We start from the raw sequence: 24,787 nt of genomic DNA, 5'->3' as shown, positions 1-24,787 counted from the left end.
AATGAGTTCAGTTCTCTAGACATGATGCTTGAGGCGTATCAATAAGAGCTCGAGAATAATTCGATCAAGCGGTAAACTTGAACTATCGAGAACTGTAAACAACTGCGGTGGGTCATGTGTCGATTGGCCTATAGGCGATGATTAGAGTATTCCATCCATAATGAATCCCAGATATGGAGCTCGGTACGACGGGGGGATCTGTAGTAGGTATTGTGCTGCGCAATGGATGACGACGGCAGGTTGCGATGTTCAAGGCCGAGCAATTGAACTCGCGGAATCACATGGTCCGCCATCGTCGACCTTAGCCATGTAGTAGCTAGCGATTGAATCGTAACGCACTATACATGCTCGCTGATTCGCATGTGATTCAAAGTTCCAAACAAGAGTGGTTGAATGGACGCATAGGTTTTCATTTCGATACCGTGGGTTGAAACATGCACAAAAAAGTACTAAGCAAATTTAACGAATTGTTGAAATCAAAGCCGTTAGCATGGTGATCAATGTTCGGTGATCGTTGCGTGATGATGATCAATTGTTGAAACCGTTTTTATGGTTGCGGTAACGCAATGATGGTTAAGTCTAAGGTAGTGTTATACGTTTTGGCTGAACCCGGGAGCAGTCGCGTCGTGTACTGAGTACACGTACCATGAAAAATGCACGCATTTGGTACACAGCGTGAGCGCGGCGTCACTGCAGGTAGTAAAAGACGCGACTGGTCGAGGGTTAAGCAGTTTTTTACCCTTCTTACACCCATAAGAAGGGTATAAATACTGCTTGAAAAACCGACTTTCGATCCGAGGCCCGCAGGGCCGAGTCTCATATACCAATCAACTCAGCTCGACGAACTGAGCAAATGTCTGTGTGTGTGTGCGTGTGTTACAAAAAAAAAAGTTACGCACGTTTCTCAGCCGTCTGATATCCGATTTGGATTCTCTTAGTTGCAAATAAAAGCTGCAACATCTTAGTAGAACCCTGTTGAATTTTATTACGATCGGGCATTTGGTTACCGAGATATCTTTCGAAGAGTACTTTGAAGTAATATAGGTTAGCTTTTTGAGAGATTTTTGACATTTAGCATATTGATAAATATCTCAGCCGTCTGTCAACTGATTTGAGTTCTCTTGGCAGCAAATGAAAGCTACAATATCCTAGTAGAACGCTCTGAAATTTTATTTCGATTGGACATTTGATTACTGAGATATCTTTCGAAGCGTACTTAGGAGTTATACAACTAAACTTTTTGAGATTTTTAACGAAGTGTATCATACTAAATATCTCAGCCGTGTGTCAATCGATTTGGGTTCTCTTGGCATCAAATGAAAGCTACAACATTCTAGTAGATTTCCCAGAAATTTTATTAGGATTGGACATTTGGTTACAGAGATACACTCCCGATCAAAAGTTTGGGGTCACCCCCTGAAAAACATGTCATTTTTTTAGGCCCATATCTTCGCCAATTTGCGTCCGATTTCAAAACCCCAGGTTTCATTCAAAAGATAATAAGTCAAAGAAACTTTGAACATGATTTAAAATAAACTTTTTCAAATAATTTTGTATGTAAATTTTATTCAAAGTTGCCAAATTTTCTAAAAACATATATAAACTTACGGCAGTTTCAGCACCCTTCGTATTTATCCAACTCGGTAAGCCTCGTTGGATAAATTTATGACTCGTACTGAATAAATCAACGTTTTGCATCTCGTTACATAAATAACTATAATGACTTAGGGAATCGCGCCACTTGGGCGTCGTCTGTTTTCCACTATATCTCAGTCAAATTTGAACCAATTGACACAACTTTTGGAATGTGGTGAGATAGGTATAGTATCTACCCGTGTACAACATTTCAAGTCAATTGGTTCAAAATTGACTGAGTTATAGTGGAAAACAGACGAATATAGAAGCCACTGCCCAAGTAGCGCGATACCCTACGTAATACGCTTTAAAAACGTTTGACTTAACTAAAAAATATTTAAAAGACAAGAGTTACGTCCTTCTACTTCTTCTGGAGGGATTTCAAATTATTTGAGAATTTATGCAAGAATGCATAAGAGTATTTTTAAATTTGATATTGATTTGATGTTTTTAAATGATGATGAGGCTATTGTGTCCATTATTATCTTGAGAATTTCCATGTTGTTCCTATCAAGGAGCTTCTCTAAAAGTTCGCCAAGAAAATCTGCAAATTTTATTTTTCTGAATTATGGTTAGATTTGTAGTTTAAAACCAAAAATTGCATCAGAAATTTTACTGTGGATTTTACCAACAGTGTCGGAAACGTTTCTTCTTGAGTATGCAATATTTTTTTACTGCAACAGATATTTTTCAAGTATTTTAATTATTTTTTTTCTTGAAATTTCGTTTGCATTATATAAACATTTTTCCCACCAGTATCGTTCATTGGTTTTGATTATTTTATTATGTTTTATTTTAATTTTTTCAAAACTCTTCAAACAATTTAAAAACAACCTAAGATATTATATTTTTGTAAGTTTTTTTAACGAAAATCCAAATAATCACCTTTTTATATAACTTTGATAATTGGTTCAAGCACCAAATATGTATTTTCTTTAAAAATAAACGTATTTCCACAGCACTCTTCATAGGAATTGCTTCAAATATTTCGTCAGTCATTCAGCTGAACATTATTTTGAACTCAACGAACTATTATTTGTAATTTTTAATTTCACTAGCATTTCTACAGCGGTCCTGTAAGGTAAAACAACTTTCAATCTCAAAATGTGCTCATAATCTTCGGAGACTCAAATCTGACAAAAGTAGATGAAACTAAATTTATTCAAATTATCTGAGATACATTAGAAACATTATAAATTTCTCAAAAAGTTTATTCAGTAATGTGTTTAAATTTTCGGTTGAAAATTTAATTGAACTTTATGCAGCAATTTCTGCACTTTTCGCTTACAAATTATTCTGAATTAGTTGTTCCTACATTGGACATTCGGAAGTTAATGATTTTTTTGCAGAAACCATCTATGAATTTTCTCTATGTAAAATTAGCTTAGGTTAAAATACACAAAAATAAAAAAATCTATGAACTTTGTCATGTATTATTTCTTTGCAAATTTTGCAAGTTTAGGAATTTTCACATGTGCTTCTAAGTAGTCTACCATAAGTTTTAACATTTTCAACGATCTTTTAATTCTTCTTCTAGGAGTACTATGGATTCTGTCTTTAGGAATTCCTCCATAAGCATCTTCAAGAAGTTTTCAGTTTTTCCATTTTTATATGCCTTCTTTAACAATCCAGAAGTGGTTTCAGTTCTTTGTAGATTTTGTCAAAACTTTTTCTGTTGATTCTACCCAAAGCCCCTTCCGTTTTGTGATTACGGTGCATACGGATGCTCCGAAACTACCTAAAGCCCCTGAATCTGCTTAAAATGCCTTGAAACTCCTCTTGAAAACAACGTCCTGAAACTCCTTTGTATGCCCCTGAAACTCCTCAGATACCCCGTGAAATGCCTTGAAACCACTCTGATACATACTTTTACCTCCTTGAAAGTTTCTTGAAGCTTTTAGAAATCAGTGCTGTTTATACGGATGTGAATCTACTATTGGAATGATCTCTGGTGTAAAATTTCATTGGCGGTGCTGTATGATTGATTTGGTTTGCCAAGCCTACGTTTAGCCGACTTAATTTAGTCTAGTAATGTACCTATAAGCCTTTTTTTTTTGAAAATTCATAACTCAACAATGAAGCATCATAGAAACAAAGTTTCTAATGAAAATGAAAGCAAATTTTCTCAGAAATAAAAAAAAAATATGAAATGGAAAAAGTTTTCCACAAAATTTTCTACCGTTGAGAAAATTCTTAATCGGAAAAACTATGCCCGAACACGAGGAAAATTTTCAAAAAAAAAAAAATCTGTGAAGGTGATTTTATAAGCTTTGATCACTGAAATGTTTGAAAAAAAAAAAACGAAAAATCATAATAGTTTAGGCATAGTTTTTCCGGCTTTTCTTTATGAATTTTCTCAACTGTGGTAAATTTTGTGGAATTTCCAGTTCATATTTTTTTGGGGATTTCTGAAAAAAGAGTTATAATTTTACAAAGTTAGTAGTGTCAGGGGAAAACAAAAAAATCCGCCTGAGTTTTCCGGGAAAATAGGCGACCCTGAATTTTTCTCACAGCCCTGCCTGTGGAAACAGTTTCATGAAAATCTGAGACCCTTCGGCCCAATTTGTACGATAATAAAAAAATCCCCAAGTACATCCTGGATTTTTTCCAAAAATTCCTTCAAAGATTCGTTTAAAAATTTCCGCTCGGATTTCTTCTGAAATTTCTTCAGGGTTTCATTAAAAAATAACTTCAGAATCTTCTTCAAAGTTTATGGGATTTTGTTCAGGAATTTCGGTGTAGGGTCAACAGTTCCGTCATGGAGTTTAATAGAATTCATCGAAAAATTTATTTTTGAAATTTTCTGCAGAGATTATTTTGAAAATTCTTCTAAAAGTTCCTCCAAGAATTCCATGAGAAATCCCTTCTGGGATTCTTGCAGAAATCGCTACACGGTTTTATTTTGGAAATTGCTCTTGTGGCTCCGTCAGAAATATCTCCTAGAGTTCCTTCAAAGATTCATGTAGGAATTGTTTCAGATATTCATCCAGGGATTTTTTAAAGAAGTTCTTCCACAAATTGCTTATCGCTTATGCAAATTGCAAATCGCTTATGTCGGATCAACTCGTAATGACGCACGTACTAAGCTTATCGTTTCTCAGTCAGAAAATAAGCTGTATGCAATTCCGTTTAACGTTACTGCCAATGCTGAAAAACCGAAATCCGCGCTGTAGCTTTACGAGAAAACTGGACAAAAATACCAGAAAGAAATGTTGTAAGAATCTCCAAAGGAAATTCTTAAGAATGCTTTGAACTCCTTCTTAAAAAAAACTCACTGTTTTAACTTTGGAGATTCCCAGAATTCTTGAAAACTTTCTGGAGCGATTCTTGGACAAAATCTCCTGAAAAAAAAAACTCCTTAAGACACCTCTTTAATTCCTAGAACAAAATCATGAGAAACTTTTGGAGGAACTCTGAAAGTTATTTCAAGGAAAATTTGCTTGAGATATATCTGAGGGGAGTCCTGCGGATATCCGAAGCGAAATTTCTGAAAAATGTCTATCAAAATTCCTGCAGAAATGGCAGACAAGGGTACTGGTGGAATTATTGTATAAGTTTATCATTAAATTTCTGAGGGACCACTGCAAGAATTTCTGAATTTTTCGAAAGTCTTTGAAACCTGGAAGAGCAGGAGCACGTATTCATCGAAGGATTTCTTTGAAAAATTCCAAGGCATTGACTTTGGGGTAGTTTCTGTAGGAATTGCTGAGAGAATCTTTGGAGAAATTTCTAAAGTATTACCGGAAAAAAATGTATGAAAGAATACCTGAAGTAAGGTGTCAACAATCCCTAAGCAATCCCAGGAGGAAAACCTGGAATAAGTTTTGGAGAAACCTCTGGAGGAACTATTAGAATCTGTTGAGAATTTTCTTGGGAAAGTTGTAAATAAATGCCTGGAGAAATATTTGAATATATGTATGAAATAAGACTTTTTTTTATAAAAACACGGACACGTTTAATGCTTCCAGTGAGCTATTCGCTCTTTGAAGGAAGCACGACACTAATGGGTGTCCACGATGAAATTGCCACACAGAAAATATTACGTTGAGTATTGGCGCAGATATTGTCGATATCATAAAATGAGATTTTAGAAAATTTGGGCACCCATTTAGAAAAAAATGCTTAAGCTATAACTGATTTGTTACCTCATCAAAACGTTTGAAAATTTCACTCGATATTCTTAATATAGTATCAATTAAGTAGTAAAAATTTGCTCGAAATCGGTTCAGTACTTTTTCTAGTAAATATACAAAGCTCAAATCGCTTCAAGGTAAATTTTAGGTACTCTTTGACCATTTTTAGTTCCGTGTGCACTATTTTGACTGTAGAACTGGTAACACCGTCCCGATTTTTATAAAACTTTGACAGTGTAAAATTGTTGTTAAACTGTTTACAGTGAAATTTTCAGTCATTTTTGTTGAGTACTTTAAAACTAAGAGCAGTTTGAATTTCACTATACCAAAAACAACATCTGCTTATTGTGACATAGTGCGACATATATGGCTATAACTTTTTAACGGTATGATCAAATTGAATGAAATTTTGACAAACTACTTCTACATACATACTTTACGTACATAAAAATTTTCATTGAAATCGGTTCAGTATTTTTGGCGCCAGCGTTGAAACGGCAAAAAAGTGATATTTTCCAAAATGTTTGTTTGTACAAGATTCTCAAGTGGCAATTCCCTTGTTTCAACGATATCTCCGCCAATACTCAACAAACAGTTGAAAAAAATGAAAATTTTATGGTATTAGCTACACATAATGTACTATTCATGGTCAAAAATTTAGCTATTTTGGCGGACGCAATCAAAAGTTATACAATATTTTTTGTGTGGCAATTTCATCGTGGACACTCTGATCAATTTCGACCCGAGGATCAATTTGACCCCAGCTTACGGTACTCTGCATTTCTAAAGAAATCCCCTGGAGGAATGTTCAAATGAATCGCTGAAATAATATCCGAATCGTTTTCAAAATGTTTTTCATGGAATTGCACCTTTTGAAGAAATCTTTCAAGAAACTTGTTAAGAAACCTTGGAGAAATTTCTAGAATTTTCGAGAAATTTCCCGAAGACTTCTCATGGGAAATTCTTTCAGAAATATTTGAAGAAACATGAAAGAATACATGCACAAATTTCCGTAGCAGTCCTTTAAGGAATATCCTAAATAATCGCTAAAGGTATCGCAGGAATAATTTGCGAAGGAACCTTGCTTGAATCACTCTAGAAAATGATAAATCTAGATAGAATCCTGGTATCCCTGGAGGTTATTATGGAGAAAATGCTTAAGCAGTGCAACGGAAGGAATAAACTCTAAAATATTTTTTGGAAGTATGTCTAGAAGAATTATTGCAGAAATAACAGAAGGAAAACCTGCAAGGTGCATTCCCGCAATAATTACAGATAAAAAGTCGCAAGAATTTAAGTTACAGGGATTTTTTTTATCGTACATATACAGATTTTCATGAAACATTTTCCAGTGTCGCCTCCAATCAGTGTCGCCTCAGGTGGAAAACTCAAGTGATTTTCTTTGTTTTCCCCTGACACTACTTACTTTGAATATTCATAACTCAAAAACGAAGCATCGTAGAAACAAAGTTTTTTTTAAAAGGATTGCAAATTTTCTCAGAAATCAGAACAAAAAATATGAAGTGGACAAAGCTTTCCACAAAATTTTCCACTGTAGAGAAAATTCGTAAGGAAAAGCCGGAAAAACTATACCCGAACTCGTGGAAATTTTCTCAAAAAAATATTTTTGAAAATGTAATTATATAAGCTTCAATCGCTGAAATTTTTGGAATGCACTTTTTTTCGTTTTTGAGCTATGGCCAATTTGGTGAAAACATGTTCAAAGTAGCATACCTTAGACGTAGAAACATTTTTTTTATGACCACCAAATCAAATTTTCTCAGGAGTCCAAAAATATAAAGTGGAAACTATTTTCACACAATTGCCCATAACTCTAGAACGAAATATTCTTAACTTTTTTAACTTTTCTGCGAGTTTAGGCGTAGTTTTTCTAGCTTTTCTTCACGAATTTTCTCAATTTTGTGGAAAAACTTTTTCCAATACATATATTTTTAGAAAATAGGAAAAGCCGGGCTTGGTGGTCTAGTGGCTACCGCTTCTGATTTATATGCAGAAGGTCCTGGGTTCAATCCCTGGCCCGTCCCTTTCCTCCTATCTTTGTATCTTTCTATATACTTTCTCTCTGCTCTCTACATATACAATTCATGTATATAAACATGTTCATAGCCGTCGCTAGAACAGAAACGGGTTGAAAAAGCCGTTTCCCTTCCTTCCAAACTTTCACAGCACAGTGTCACAATCCTATTAGAAAACGCCTACAAGTTATGCAATCAAGCGTGCCCGCACATCTTCAAAATAATAATAACACACAATTCTATCACCTTCCCCTGGTATCCACACACCAATGTGTGAACCTTCTGCCAACCAATTCCCATCAACACTCCAACATCCGCATGAGTTTGTGCTGGCGCAGAGGTATATTCGGCCAGATGTGGATACAAACGATTGCAATCATCACTTCCTTACCCCTTCCCCACATTGACCTGCAACCTGACGTGGCAGGCGCCATTGTCGCCTAAAATAGAAGATCACCAACGCTCACACACTGAAGATGCCTGCTAGTCCCCGGCAGTTATCTCATTGGTCCTTGTGTGAGTGTAGCTGGTCTGGCGATACTGGAGTAGCATCCACGGGCGGTCAATCAAGCTCAAGCTCAAGCTCAAGCTACATATATTTTTAGAAAATAGGAAATAGATAGACAATTTTCTATCATTTTCATAAAAAATGGTTCTACGATTCTTATGATTTTTCAAAGCAAGAAATGTCAGAGGAAAATGATTCCTCTGAATTTTCCGGGAAAATAGAAGGCCCTGAATTTTTCTCATTTTTTTATATTCATATATCCATGAACCCTGTTGCATGTAGAAAAAAAAATCATGAAAATCTGAGACCCTTTGGCCCAAATCCGTACGGTAATAAAAAAAATCCCTTTATTTGATATCATTACTTAGGGGCTGTCCATAAACCACGTGGTCATAAGGGGGGGGTTTCGGCCAATGACAATTTTGTATGGACGAATAAAAAATTTTGTATGGACTAATGACCACGGGGGGGGGGGGGGGGCGGTTGAGAAGTCCAAAAAAATGACCACGTGGTTTATGGACAGCCCCTTACCAGTGTATCGGGCGCTGAGAATTGAGATTGGGGAATCTTGAGTAACCAGCTCTAATTTTACCATGACAGCACTGCATGTGCATAGCAAATGTTTCAGATTTAAACTGTGAATTTTCAATTTGAAAGTAGGACAAGCTCTGATCATTATAGACGTATGGCACAGAATACGAAAAATGAATCTCTATCGACAGTCTTTCACCGCTGACAATGATGACGACGTTGCTAGCATAGCCGTAGGGCCCTTACCAGACACCAAAACAAAACAATGAGTAATTAATTCTTGTTGGGTTACGTAAGCGCCAACCGCGAAGCGGATCCCCATTTGAATTGAAACTCTTTGGTGCCCCCCGGCTTGTGATGATGATTCTTCCGCCTTGATTGATATGCACGTATCACGACGGCTGGCGCTTCCTCCCTCATTTCCCCTCTCAAATTCATCGCTATCACTCGGAACACCCGGCATCAACGATCAACCGTCACCTGTCTGTCAGCGGCCGGCTCGGCATTCAAACTCTCTTCCTCACCAATCACCAACCGAAACCGAATAGCCCGCGTAATGTTGACTTGACGTTTCATAATTACGTCTCTCGGAAGGCACGCCATTGTTCGATAAATCCCTCAAATCGCCATCCGCCTGGCACTTTTTTTTCGCACTTACCTGCCTATCTGAATCTAACCGTTTTTTTTTTCACGCTTCGATTTTCATTTTCAGGTTCATTGAAAACGTCGTTCCTGGCCGGAAGCACTTTCAACGTTTCGTGGCATCTCGCGTATCCGCATCGGGTGAGTACTTTTTTTATCTACTGAGTCGCGTTTTTTTTTTCGGGGGCTTTCAGCACTGCGAGATCGAGATTTATGGGAACGCGAGCAATGCTTGCAATTGTCTAGCACTCGGTGTGCGGTTTCATGACGACGATCTTGAAGACCCTGCCTAGCTATGGGAAAGCATTGTTGAGGTTGGTTAGACGACTTCTGTGGCGTTACGACGACGACGACGTAAATGACATTGAACAGATTGACTGCCGGCGAGGCGAACGCGTGGGTGACGACGACGGTTGAACGTTCTTCGCTTTGTAGAGCATCATCATCATCATCATTCAATTGAATTAATCTTTTGGATAGCATTAGGAAAGAAGTACACGCGGAAGGTTTACTGAACGCCATCGAAGTACTTGCTCTCAGCAGGTATTCAATTAAGATGTAGTTCACCTTCCTTTTAAAATTAATGGATGCGGTTTTGGAATGGTATGCAATTAACCATTGCCGCAGTAGGTACTGAGAGCATCGGTGATGAGAGCAATTATGGTGGTTTGACTTCAATGACGTCGATTGTGGGAGTGATTCAATTAAATGGAGTTTTTTGTTATTGAATAATATCTGAATAACCACCCTTTAGGTGAGGGAGTTCATTGCTTTGATAGATTATCTGGTTTTGAAGTACGAATTCTTCTCAGGCGTGTTTCTGACCTCGCTTTCCTTTCCGAACCTTTTCTCCGAGAACCCATTTTAGGATTGTTCTGTAATGCTTTGCAGGATGCATTGTAAATCGTTTGAAAGATTCTCCGGATACCTTCCTCTAAACTCTTTAGAAAACCTTCAAGGTTTTTCAAATTTCTGCGCGGATTTCTTCTAATATTTTGAGGGAATACATAGCAAGATTTTCGGAAATACTTGTTGGTTTCTTCAGGTATCCTTCACTGGATTTTCTGGAGCTCGTAATCCGTCTCAGAATCGGGATTTTCTGAAAAGTCTCAGAACTTTTTAATTTTGAGATAAAAACAGAAAATTTAGACATATGTCTAAATCAGTATATACTGATGAGTTTCAAAAACCTAAAATCTAACATGCTGATGAATTTCTAGGTAAAAAACTCTGATGACCTTGTTATATTTTAGGCATGTAAGACATGAAAAAGTTCTCGGAATAAAAGATTTCTACTAAGCTTCCAGAAACATTAATAATTAATAAAAACTCAACAGAACTTGTAGAAAAATAAAATATATATGGATCCATGAGGTTTTTTCATATCTTATTTCTGGGAGCAAATTTGAGAATTTCTCTGAAAAACATTGGGTGGAAAGGCTTACAAGAGGTATTTGAACATATTCAATGGTAACTTCTTAAAACTGCTTTAAAATCATAAAAATTTAAAAAAATGTTGAAGTTCAATGCCTTTAAACCAGCAGGAGTTTCTTCTTTTTGAAACGACTGCGACAATTCCATCCCGAATTATATTACTGACAAAATTATAACCTGCAGAAATCTCTTTAAATTTTCATTTTTGTTTTTTTTTGGCAAGAAATTCCTTATGTTTCAAGGAACTCCATTGGAAATAACTTCACGATATCGCAAAAATATATATCTGAGACTAGCTGTCCCGGCAAACTTTGTCTTGCCAAGCTGGTGTTGTTTGACAACTGTTGATCTTATAATATCACCGCACTCTAGATTGGTTTCATTTCGATCGTGTTGATTTTCTTCCCAGCTAATGAAAAATCAGTAATTTATCAATTTTCTTACTTTTCTAGTTGATTTTCATAGCTTTTTGTACATATAAACACAGCCACCACGAATACGAACCGAACCGTGCAAGAGTCATGCTGATCGGTTCATCCGTTCTTGAGTTTTGTTGCCTCAAAGGAAATCCAAACTCATTTTTATATGTATAGATTACATATAGAGGTTCCGTCAGGAATCATTTTTCAAATTTCTTGGCTTATAAGCCTCCAAATATTCTGCGAAGAATTCCACCAAGACCTAAATTCGCCATAATTCTGTTGGAGATGCGTTAAGTAATTGCCATTGTCATGAAAATATCAATACATTATTTTTAACGGATTTCTCTAGAAACATCTTATAAGATGTATGCTACACTTTAGCAATCTCGCCTCTATTGGCACCATATTTTATAAAGAAATATATCAGAAATGGATGCAATGATTTCAGAAATCCCCAGAAGTTCCACTTGAAAATATTAGTTTACAGCGTTTTTAGAACTCGGTAAGCTGATGATCATTTTTGGTGTAGAATCATGTCCTGAGTTCGAAAACGTGAAGGAAAAAAATACAGTAGATCGGATTTTTTTTCCGGCTTTCCATACAAGGTTGATGATTTGAAATCGATTTTTGTTCTATCTTTAAGCAAAGTCGCTCTCTTCCACATCTCATTCTCCGTAATCAATGCTCCGATTGAGCTGATTTTTTTACTGTAACTCGCCTACTTATGATATGTCTAATAAACATTGAGAAAGAATTTTTAGCTTGTTTTTTTTTTCGTGTTGAAAAAAAAATACATTTCTTCATATATTTTTGGAAATTTTGCTAAAATTTAAGGAGATCGTCCCTTAAGCTGGCCAATATCTCGAATTTCATCAATCTGACGCAAAACCTGCATTCAGATGATCGAATGGTATTGTATTCAGCTTTTAATTTATGGAAAAAGATTTAAAATTGGTTGAACAAAACGCAAGATATTTGAATTTCAGTAAATTCCACATTAAAAAAAATTAAAACTCAATATTGAGCTAAAACTCAAAAACTGTTCTACTTTAAATTTTTTGAAGCACGGTTTCGAAATTAGCGCTAAATTATACTTCAAAAATTTTGGTCGTTGACAGAAGTTCAAAACTTTTGTTTTGTAAACTAGTATAGTTTGTCTCATGTTTTGTAAAAAAAGAATTCTACTTTTAAAAATGTCGCAAGGCATATGAGTATTAATTCCAGAGATGCCAGAAATTCTACCAGAACAACCTAGTAATAGCTTTAAATAAATCTTCAGAATTCACATTCTTATATTCTACCGAAAACCAGCAATATATTTATAAGAATTTCCATCAAAAACTTGATTTTCTTAGAAAAAGACAGCCACTGGACAAGTCAGATGATGTAATATCGATTGCCAAAATGGATTGATGAAAAATTAAGATTCAAAGTGAGTAGTTGTGCTGTGATAAAAAATGCTTTTGCCATGGTTTTTAATTTCGGAAAATTCCGGTAATTCCCACTAGTGAGTCGCAGCCCATAGGTTGAGAAACCCTGGGCTATAGCATGTAATTCCAGATTTCAGGGATTGTTTGGAACCTATTTAGTTGTTGTTCTAGCGCCCATGGTGCCGACGAAAAGGATTATTGTCCATCACGGGCGCTAGAGATCCAGTTGTGAGGCCACCGCTGAATTATATACCGCAGGCATCTGGTGATGAAGACCTGCAGCAGTGTGCTCTTCTGATGCGCAGCAGGTTTCACTGACATACAATAACATACTTTGCACGAGTCTTTCGAGGATTTTGCTGTTTCAGAATCCCGATTACCCTATTTTAACGAATTCCTTAGCAGATTGCTTTGGATTTTTTTTTGCTTGCGGCATTTTTCGGCAATCAGAATAAGAATTCTATTGTTATTATTTTTATTTATTTTGATCTTAAAATTTTGAACGAGGGAATAATAAGATTTTTCATAAAGTTATCTGGGACTGCTTCTTGTTACAATCACACGACACGACGCGGAAACAGGACATAACACTTTTTGTTCTTACAAATATTTGTAAGAACAAAAAGTGTTATGTCCTGTTTCCGCGTCGTGTCGTGTGATTGTGATATAGTTCTTACGTTGCACTAATCTCAAAAATATGAGTGCTTCTTGTTATATTTCTGAAATACGATCGACCGATGTTCTTAAATGGACATTAGAATGCAACTTATTTTTCAAAACTTGTTGAAATCCGGAATTTGCATGCTTTTCTGATTCAAATTGTATGAAAAGATAAACCGCCGAGTTTGAGCCAAATAGAGTGAGATTTAGAGATAGTGCCCAAAATAAAATTTTCTAGTTATCAAAAGATGATTTTACTCTAAGTGTCATAGCCTTCTCAATTTTCTCATTTTTTTTCATGAATTTCTTTTTATTTTGTTTTAGAAAAACAAGTAGAAACTTATTTTTTACCAAAATTACGAAAAATATGAGTTTTTTTGCATTATGTTTTTCCAAAGTACAAAAAAAAAACATGAGTTTTTGAAAAAAAAATAAATTTTTTTCTTCTTCTTACTAAAAAGTTTTAACTATCTGACCTCTGGCCAGATAACTTTTCGACTGTTTGACCTATTTAAAATCTTGAGGAGTTCTTTTGCAGATATTTTTATTGCCCAAATATGTTTAGAATAAACTATTTGTCAAGGTTTTTCTTTTTTTTATATTTTTCATCAAAAAGTGACAGGCATGCCTAAAAACTTGACTTTTTCATGTAAAATTAAAGTTTGGGACGATTAATTTTTTTTCCAGTTGTTGTTTAAATTCAAATACTTAATAGTCTAAAAAATGAAAATTTAGGCTTCCATATTATTATTTAGAAAACTTTTTTTCATTTTTAGACCAAAACTATGCATGAAAACAATGATAATTTAGCCGAAATTCTCATTTTTCCCATAAAATACGTGAGCAGATCTGTGGAAGGTTCCATAATAACCTAAAAACTAATTTCCATTAAGATAAATGCCTTGCGAGTCGCAAGTTGCGAGATCATTGATAGTTGTTTCTTACACTACATGCGATACTAAAGATATGCGGCATTTTTTAAAATTCTTTGGTGTTTTTTTTAAGATTTTTTGTGTTTTCTTATTGGAGCCCCGTTAGTTACATTCCACTACTTTATTGATTAGATTAAGTAGGGTATGTGTGCCATCATTAATCTCATGCTCCCATATTCATCCTATTCGAAAACAAGCGATTACGGCACCGATTGATTCCGTTCTTTTTGTTTTCATGGGTGCTCACTTCTAACAAAAAATACAAAAATAAGAAACAAAACAAACAGCGCTTCAATCCTTTGTTTTTCGTAGGATGAAAATGGGAGCCACATGCTTAAGAAGGGAACCAATACCCTATTTAAGTTTTCACCAAACGCAAGATCAAATACCTAGTTGATTTATTTCAAAGTTTCTCGGAGTAGTTGTACTGTTGTTAAAAAAAACTCGCTTGTTGTACACAGCACAGAGTGGAACTGGCGATTCATATTTGTTAGCCAAAAATACAAAATTGGATGTTTAGCAAAATTTGAAATAAAATAAAACTGGATAATCGGAAATGGCATTTTACATCCTCTAGATGTTTCACACTAAAATGGCCGATGATCTTGTTACTGCGTTTACAACTACTTTTGTATGGACACGATGTATGGGGAAAAGGCAATGACGACGGTTCAAATATTATACAGTTTCTTACCGATTTTGGCAACACGAGGTGAATTTTTTGTTGCCAAATTGGGGTGTTGCCAACATCGGTATTTTTTTTGTGGACTATTTTCAACTTTTATACGTCAGTTTGGCTTATACTTTAAATATGGACTATTCACAAGTTATAAAACGATCCCTGTAGGTGACGTTCATAAATTACGTCATGATTTGTAAAATTCTTGATTTGGAAAATTTAATGAATTTTGATTTTTTGAAGAAGAGTAGGGCTGAAATATAAACACATTTTCAAATACAAACGATTTTTCGATAAAAAATTTTGGTCAAAATTATTTGTTGCCAAAATCGGTAAAAAAATGTTGCCAAAATCGGGTGTTGCCAAAATCGGTAAGAAATTGTTGCCAAAATCGGGAAGGAAATGTTGCCAAAAACGGGTGTTGCCAAAATCGGGAGTAGACAAAAACGGGTGTTGCCAAAATCGGTAAGAAACTGTATTCCAAAATAGGGGAATTTATGTATTTTCGGCAGTTTTTTTTCATAATACTATAAAATTCCTAACACCCAGTCAAATCTGCTAAAAATTTTACAATAAATACATGAGGGAATAATTTGAGAAATTGTACTAGTGAATAATCAAAATATTTCCACGAATTCTTTCAGTTATATTTCAAATATTATGTTGACAATTTCTACATTTCTACATCAATTAGAAAATATTCTGTTAAATAATTTCTAATTGATGCATGTACAAATTCCCTTCAGAATATTTGTCAGTTTTACCAAAAAATGCAGAATATTTGACATCTTTGGAAAATTGTAGAATAATTCTAAAACCCCCAAATCGATTAATCCAGATTAAGTCTCTTGAAGAATAACTCCCTTAGGATGGTAACATCCGTTACCGAAACGTAGGGTTGAATCTAAACCGTTTTCGTTCTAGAGACTGATTCTTGGACTGATAAGCCGAACTTCCTTACCTTGAAGATATCAAGTAAGTTATAAAAAAGGGAATCCTGGAATTCAATTTTCAGAAAATCCCATAAAATTTTCTCGTGCACCCAAAATAAGTTCGCAGATAAGACTTTAGGACATTTCCCCGAATTCCAACCCCGATTTTCATTACCCCGAATTCCATTGGAGACAGTTTGAGAATGATTCTTAAGTTATTTATGGTTATGCAATGATTCTGGCAAAGATTCAATAAGAGGCATGAATTGATTCCCGAAAAATCAGGAGAGAAAATATTGACGAGTCCTGACAATAAATCCAGAAACGCTTCCGAAGAATTTTTAAAGTCCCTGGAAATGAATTTTGAAACGCTTTACTTTCTTTCCGAAGGAAGAACTCACATTTTGGCGAGTTTGTCGGGAGTGGGATTCGATCCCAGATCCTCGACGTGATAGGCAAGTGTTCTAATCATCACACCAGGTCCGCTCCACACTGAGAAAGATCTCCGAAGTGTCATGAAAAGGCTTTTTGAAGAATCTTGGAACGTTTCTTCGAATAATCAATATATTCTAGGGTTGATACACAGAGCCGGATTTGAAAAGAATCTTTAATTGTATTCTAGAAGAGTCCTGAGTAAATTAAATGCTGACCCAGCTAACAATGATAGCCAGTTTATTCAGCCAAAATATTGAAAAGCAAGCTGTAAAGCGGCTGTTGTACAGCAATTATAATTGTTGGAGAATGCTTAGATATAAATTACTTCTAGAGGATTCCAGAAAAACTCAGCTTTAAAATTCGAAATATTTTGGAAGTGTTAGGCATTTTTGTTTAGTGCAAGTCAAGAACACTTTTATATCAGTTTTCCATATTTTGTTAAATGATCAAACAATTGCAAATCACCTCTAGCAGAACTCATTTAGCAGTGTTTCTAATCAATCTATCTCTATCTCATCCGCAGTTTCTCCGGAGATTCCGTCGTGTATTTCGTAGGAGTTTGTCTTAAGACTTATTCAAAAATACCTCTAGACGTCTCTCTAGCGATAAACAATATAATAAAATAAAAAAAAAGTCAATTGTTCAGGCCACAAATGTAAATCAATTTTAAACAAATCAATCGTAAGATTTAAAACAAATGAAATCTGTGTTTTAAATAATGCATCTTTTATTAACACACTGCTTATACCAACAGGGTTTTTGTAACGTAAAGTACCGACAGGCAAAAAAAAAATGTGGAACTGTTTTTTTGCACATCCATATCTCAGCTGTTAGTGTACCAAATTTTAATCTTTTTGCGTTAACGGAATCCTATACTATCCAAGAGAGGTGTAGGGAAAGCCGATTGGAATTTCATGCAGCTTCTGGTGAGAACCAGGCGAGAACATTAGTTCCACATTTTTAACTTCTTCCGGTTCCGTTTTGTTCCCAGATTGGTTATGAGTACCATGCCATTGTAGCAAGTTCTTTCGGAACCTCAACAAGATAGCAACATTCTGTCTTCGGCTAAGTTGTTCAGAACAACAACCACTTCTTGGTGATGGATTTCATAGTTCCGAATTTCCCCACCACGTGGCCCTAGTGTTCATAGTGACTTCCGGTACGACTTTGGTGGGATTTAGCATAAGATTGAAGCCAGATAGGAAGGTGCGACCTCCGGCAAAATTGTTTAGTACTACGAGTACTTCTACGCCACGAAGAACATGGTTTGAAATTTCACCACCACGTGGCGCTAGTGTACATAGTGACTTTAGTGAGATAAATCACAAGATTGAAGCCAGATAGGAAGGTACGATCTTCGACAAAGTTGTTTAGGACTACGAGTACTTCCAGGTCATGAAGAGCATAGTTCCAAATTTTACCACCACGTGGCGCTAGTGTGCATAGTTAGATCCGGTACGACTTTGGTGGGGTAGAGCACGAGATTGAAGCCAGATAGGATGATGCGTTCTTCGGCAAAGTTGTTCAGGACTACGAGTACTTCCAGTTCAAGTGCTTAGTTCAGAATTTCACCTCCACGTGGCGCTAGTGTACATAGTTACTACCGGTGCGACATTGGTTGATATGGCTGTTCAAAAAACAGATCCACGTTTTTTGCCTGTCGGTACTTGACGTGTTAATTTCTGACAATTTGCATGAATGTAAAAATTCATTTTAAAATATTTATTCAGATTACGGATAAACATGAATATTTTTATTCCAAATGAACGAAATTTGTCTCCGTGCGTGTAGAATTTATTTAGGGATTCCTCTAAGAACTTCGCCAGGTAGGCTTTCTGAAGTTCCTTCAGAGATTTGCATGCAAATTTCTCCAAAAAATCATCCAGCAATTCCTAGAGGAATTCCTTAACGCTTTTCTGTGGGATTCACCCCAGATAGTCCTCTATACAGTATTCCAGAAAGTATCACGGGAACACCTCCTGGGATGCCTACAAGAATTCCTCCAGAATTTTCTTTGTGGATTTCTCCAGGTATTTCTTAAGAAGTTGCATATTTCCGGAATTCGGAATTCCTTTAGTTTCCATAGTTCCTCTAGGTATTCCTTTATGATTTCTTCCGGCAAGTATTTGAGAAATTCTTCAAGCAAGTATTCTATGAATTTATCCAGGGATTTTAGGAATAATTCTTCTAGAATTTAAACAAAATATTTTCAGAGAATTTTGTTTTGAGGAATTGCTCTACTCTTTCTGGAATTCTTCCCAGGAGTGTTTCAAGCATTTTTTCTGGTAATATTTCAGGAAATCAACAAGAAATTCCTGCGAAAATTCTATCAGGGTTTTTTTTCAGAACCCCTTTAGATTTTTTTCTGGGATTTTTCAGGAGTTTTCTCCAGGGCTTTCTTACAAAATCATTACAGTTTTTTTCTGCAAGAATTCTTTAGGATTTTTTTTTACAAGCATTCCTCACGGGTTTTTTTACGCATTTCTGCGGAAACTCCTTTAAGAGTTTCTCTTAGGATTTTTTCAGGAAGAAATTTGTTTAAGTTTTCTTGTGAATATTTCAGAAATTGTTCTTGGGTCTTTTTCAGGACTTTCAGGAGTATTTTTGTGATTCTTCAAAGTTTCCTCCAGAAATGGCTTAATCAGGATTTAATCAGGGGTTAATATATACTGAGGTTGCTCACGTATATTTTCCAGAAATTTCATCAATAATTCCTGCAGGAGTTCGTGCAGAAATTCTTGTATATATGCAGTGTATTTCAGGGATCCAACATGAATTATTACGAAAAAATAATGTAACACTATAAAATAGAACATCTTATAGTGGGACACTATAAATGCACAATAAACTAGGACAACACATATAGACATATACAACACAGAACATATATTTTGCCCTGTTACCCTACTGGATAACAATTTCCGATGACAGGATGACGAGGTTTCATAAATGTTTTGGGTCCACCAGTCAATCCTGTACCTAAACGTATTTTTTTCTGGCATGTAGCCTTTTTGTTCGCAGCGTTATTGCTTTCATTGCTTGAGTTTTATCTAGGAATTTCTAATCCTAAAAGGGCCTTCTGATTAAGGTTTTAATACGAGACGTTTACATTTTGATGTCCCTGATAGGGAACAATTCACTTATCTGATATAAAATCTTTGCCCGAAATGACCAGCAAGTAGGTCATCAAAAAATAAGATTTCTAAGATCTTATGATTCTTTTTTACTTTAGAGCACTATAAATGTGCAATAAACTTAGGAAAAAGCTTTCATGTTAAAATAGTACATTTGACACGTAAATAAAAGTTGTAATAGAATACTGTTCAAGAACGCTTCCAGGAACCTGTCAAGGATTTTCTCATAGCCTTCTTAAGGAATTTCTCTACACATTTCCACAGAAATGTTTCTAGAGATTGCTTTAGGCATTCTTCAGGAGTAAATCAGAGTGATTACTTCAGGATTTTCTACAGCAATTCTTCCAGGGATTTCTTTTAGGATTGAAAAAGAATATTCATTAAGAATTCTTACATGGATATGTGCAGGAATTACTCTAAAAAATTTTCTTCAAAAAACTTTCAAAGGATAGATTTCCATGGATTTTTTCGAAAAATTGTTCAGAATATCCTCCAAGGATTTCTACGAAATTTTCTTCATGAATACTTTCCGAAACCGTTTTAGTGATTTTCGCAGTACATAAGTCTTCCATGAAATATTTTAGGAATTGTTCTCGAAAGAATCGTTGGAATTCATCCTGCTTTTAAGATAGAGTTCGTGCAAGTATATCTTCGGGGTTTTCTTCAAGACTTCATGTCGGCACCAACATTTTAAAAGGCCACATCTGTGGATTGTATGTCATTGCTCCCATGCAATTCAGCGCCACTATCGGAAAGAGTAGCAATTTCTCTGTTTAGTAATGTTTGTGAATTACGTGGGAAATATAAGTTACGTCCTTTTGAAGTGTTGGTCCCGATGCATATATTTCTACAATAGTTCCTTTAGACACTTTCGCAAGAATTTCTCCACGGATTCAGTTAGAATTATTTCTAGAGGTTTCTCCAGGTACTGCTCCATGCAATTCCTTCTGTCTTTTTTTTCATCTGCTAAACTTTTTTCAAGTGACTCGTTGCTCGATCACTTCGGAATTTATGACGAATTACTGTTTTAATCATGAAAAGAAGACTTCGACAATCTTAAATTTGAAGTTTGTTTTGAAGGCAAGCTATCCTCAAATTATTGTCATGATTCAACGGTTAAATAATATTATTTTGCAAACCGTTTCTCCACTAATGGCACAATGATCAACGTCTTTAAACAAACATCAAAACACCGGCAAACACCACATTCATCACCTGGTTGACGAGCGTTCGACCTAACGGGGGCTCTGTTTCGGATGGTGTGAACAAAATAAAACCGCAAAACTCATTCTTCACCTCGTGTCGCTCGTCATTTCTTCACTTTAGCTTTATTTAACTCAACCAAAACCGGCGGCGGTGACATCATCCGTGCAAAGCAATCAAACAGCTCAAATCTCACTTCGCGCCAACCACCGATGACGCTGCCGCGCTTAGATGATGGCGGTGTGCTACCGCAAGTGCAATCATCGTCGTTATGAACAAATTGGCACCCACGGTGGCGGCTCCGCCAGGTTTCGCCGTGGTCGTAGAGGTTCGATCCGGCACATCGTTAGACATCACGGCGGTTGACACCCGGGAGTTGCACGAACTAAAGCGGCAAATTTCGCACCGATCCGCTCCGGCGCATTCCGTGGTGCGCGGCTGGGTCGAACACTTCCGTACCGTTTGGCCGTCTTTCTGGACTATGATGTAGCAGTGGTTGTCGCGGTTGTACGACGAACAGTACGGAGCCGTTCCAGATTGGGCATTCTTGCAGGTTGCGTTCTGGCTGGAGTCGCACTGGTGACACCGGATCAGGTCCGACGGGTACTGTCGGGAGTTGCATCTGTCCGTGCGGGTTGAGCAGAGTGCACAGTCGTTGCGTTGAAGGCACTTGGTTTTGGAGGCGCTGTCCAGGTCGTTGAGACATCCACGTTCGACGGTGTTTCCGTTGATGAGCCGCGAGAAGCATTGACTATTCTCTGGATCGTTGCATGGCTCGTTTTCGAAGACGGCTGGATTGGTCATACAGTTGGGCTCGTAAGCACTGTTGCATTGTACGCATCTCCCGGGTGTTAATAGGGCTGTGGGGTCGTTGGATCTCGATTTGGAGCTATACCTGCACTGTTGGGGATTAGATCTACAGGTGCTTTGTTCAGCAGCCGTGAGGGTACTGTTGCATCCCAGTCGAATTGGTACACCGGAGGCGTCCAGTAGCATGACACAACGATCAGCTGCTGAGTATGTTGGGCAGTATTCAAGGGAAATTGTGTTATGGGAAATACACGGCGGTTGAAGACACTTGTAGCACTCCATACGGTTCGCTGGATAGTTTCCGATGTTGCAACGATTCGTACTGCAGGACGTGCATGTTGTACCAGAAGTGGAGCACTGAGCGACGACCTCTGCTGAAAGCGCTTCCAGGCAACCCCGCTGAAGTATTTGCACGCCTTGGGAGTTGGTCGTCAGTAGGCTCACACAGGCCCTACAGGATGCCATGCTGATGATGGAAGATGGGTTTGTGGCACAGGAGGGGTTGTCACCCGAATTGCAGGACCTGATGATGAATGGGGTAATTCGTCAAACAAAAGAAATACCATTGTAAAATAGCTCATTCTGTTAGAATCCGGACACATCCGAACAAATCTGAGAACCTTATGCAGGATTCTACGTGAATCGATGTCAGGTCATTCGGCCGAAGGTCATTGGGCCGAATGGCCATTAGGTGACAAAACCTACTTCTCAGCTTAGTCTTCTTTGAGCACTTCAACAGTTATTAACTGAGAGCTTCCGCTGCCAATAACTATGGCAGTATATTGTGTGGTCACGAGAATCCTGTATAGGATTCCTGAACAAGGATTCAACGATTTTATCAGAATCCTGCCAAGGATTTTCTCAGAATCCTGCCAAAAATTCTCTCAGAATCCTGCTAGGGATTCGCTCCTGAGCAGGATTCCGAGATAACCCTAGGCAGGATTCCGAGAGAATCCTGGGCAGGATTCCGAGAGAATCCTGGGCAGGATTCCGAGAGAATCCTGGGCAGGATTCCGAGAAAATCCTGGGCAGGATTCCGAGAGAATCCTGGGCAGGATTCCTGGTGAATCTTGGGCAGGATTCCTAGTGAATCTTGGGCAGGATTCCAAGAGAATCTTGAGTAGGATTCCAAGAGAATCTTGAGTAGAATTTCTAGTGAATCTTGGGCAGGATTCCGAGAGAATCCTGGGTAGGATTCCGAGAAAATCCTGGGCAGGATTCCGAGAGAATCCTGGGCAGGATTCCTGGTGAATCTTGGGCAGGATTCCTAGTGAATCTTGGGCAGGATTCCAAGAGAATCTTGAGTAGGATTCCAAGAGAATCTTGAGTAGAATTCCTAGAGAATCCTTGGCAGGATTCCGAGAGAATCCTGAGCACGATTCCGAGAGAATCCTGGGCAGGATTCCGAGAGAATCCTGAGCAGGATTCCGAGAGAATCCTTGGCAGGATTCCGAGAGAATCCTGCCCAGGATTCCGAGAGAATTCTGAGCAGGATTTTGAGAAAATCCTGAGCAGGATTCTGAGAGTATCCTGAGCAGGATTCTGAGAGAATCCTTGGCAGGATTTTGGGAGAATCCTGAGCAGGATTCTGAGAAAATCCTGAGCAGGATTCTGAGAGAATCCTGAGCAGGATTCTGAGAGAATCCTGAGCAGGATTCTGAGAGAATCCTGAGCAGGATTCTGAGAGAATCCTGAGCAGGATTCTGAGAGAATCCTGAGCAGGATTCTGAGAGAATCCTGAGCAGGTATCTGAGAGAATCCTGAGCAGGATTCTGAGAGAATCCTGAGCAGGATTCTGAGAGAATCCTGAGCAGGATTCTGAGAGAATCCTGAGCAGGATTCTGAGAGAATCCTGAGCAGGATTCTGAGAGAATCCTGAGCAGGATTCTGAGAGAATCCTGAGCAGGATTCTGAGAGAATCCTGAGCAGGATTCTGAGAGAATCCTGAGCAGGATTCTGAGAGAATCCTTGGCAGGATTCTGAGAGAATCCTGAGCAGGATTCTGAGAGAATCCTGAGCAGGATTCTGAGAGAATCCTGAGCAGGATTCTGAGAGAATCCTGAGCAGGATTCTGAGAGAATCCTGAGCAGGATTCTGAGAGAATCATGAGCAGGATTCTGAGAGAATCCTGAGCAGGATTCTGAGAGAATCTTTGGCAGGATTCTGGGAGAATCCTTGGCAGGATTCGGAGAGAATCCTTGGCAGGATTCTGAGAGAATCCTTGGCAGGATTCAGAGAGAATCCTTGGCAGGTTTCTGAGAGAATCCTTGGCAGGATTCTGAGAGAATCCTTGGCAGGATTCAGAGAGAATCCTTGGCAGGATTCAGAGAGAATCCTTGGCAGGATTCTGAGAGAATCCTTGGCAGGATTATGAGAGAATCCTTGGCAGGATTCTGAGAGAATCCTTGGCAGGATTCTGAGAGAATCCTTGGCAGGATTCTGAGAGAATCCTTGGCAGGATTCTGAGAGAATCCTTGGCAGGATTCTGAGAGAATCCTTGGCAGGATTCTGAGAGAATCCTTGGCAGGATTCTGAGAGAATCCTTGGCAGGATTCTGAGAGAATCCTTGGCAGGATTCTGAGAGAATCATTGGCAGGATTCTGAGAGAATCCTTGGCAGGATTCTGAGAGAATCCTTGGCAGGATTCTGAGAGAATCCTTGGCAGGATACTGAGAGAATCCTTGGCAGGATTCTGAGAGAATCCTTGGCAGGATTCTGAGAGAATCCTTGGCAGGATTCTGAGAGAATCCTTGGCAGGATTCTGAGAGAATCCTTGGCAGGATTCTGAGAGAATCCTTGGCAGGATTCTGAGAGAATCCTTGGCAGGATTCTGAGAGAATCCTTGGCAGGATTCTGAGAGAATCCTTGGCAGGATTCTGAGAGAATCCTTGGCAGGATTCTGAGAGAATCCTCGGCAGGATTCTGAGAGAATCCTTGGCAGGATTCTGAGAGAATCCTTGGCAGGATTCTGAGAGAATCCTTGGCAGGATTCTGAGAGAATCCTTGGCAGGATTCTGAGAGAATCCTTGGCAGGATTCTGAGAGAATCCTTGGCAGGATTCTGAGAGAATCCTCGGCAGGATTCTGAGAGAATCCTCGGCAGGATTCTGAGAGAATCCTTGGCAGGATTCTGAGAGAATCCTTGGCAGGATTCTGAGAGAATCCTTGGCAGGATTCTGAGAGAATCCTTGGCAGGATTCTGAGAGAATCCTTGGCAGGATTCTGAGAGAAT

At 37.8% G+C, this 24,787-nt stretch overlaps 2 protein-coding genes across 2 annotated transcripts in view; one reads left to right on the top strand and one right to left on the bottom strand.

The window, feature by feature from the left end:
- The window catches only part of LOC109408343 (uncharacterized), a 160,720-nt gene that overhangs the window by 84,862 nt on the left and 51,071 nt on the right, over nucleotides 1-24,787 (top strand). Inside the window, exon 3 of the mRNA XM_019681640.3 lies at nucleotides 9,556-9,626. Coding sequence (XP_019537185.3) covers nucleotides 9,556-9,626 — 71 coding nt within the window. The remainder of the gene's footprint in view (nucleotides 1-9,555; nucleotides 9,627-24,787) is intronic.
- The window catches only part of LOC109408350 (major surface trophozoite antigen 11), a 39,783-nt gene continuing 35,824 nt past the window's right edge, over nucleotides 20,829-24,787 (bottom strand). The window contains exon 8 of the mRNA XM_062854293.1: nucleotides 20,829-22,079. Coding sequence (XP_062710277.1) covers nucleotides 20,939-22,079 — 1,141 coding nt within the window. The 3' untranslated portion in view covers nucleotides 20,829-20,938. The remainder of the gene's footprint in view (nucleotides 22,080-24,787) is intronic.

Source organism: Aedes albopictus, chromosome 2 (genome assembly GCF_035046485.1).
Source record: "Aedes albopictus strain Foshan chromosome 2, AalbF5, whole genome shotgun sequence".
Lineage (NCBI taxonomy): Eukaryota > Metazoa > Arthropoda > Insecta > Diptera > Culicidae > Aedes > Aedes albopictus.
This window is presented reverse-complemented; position numbering and strand designations above follow the sequence as displayed.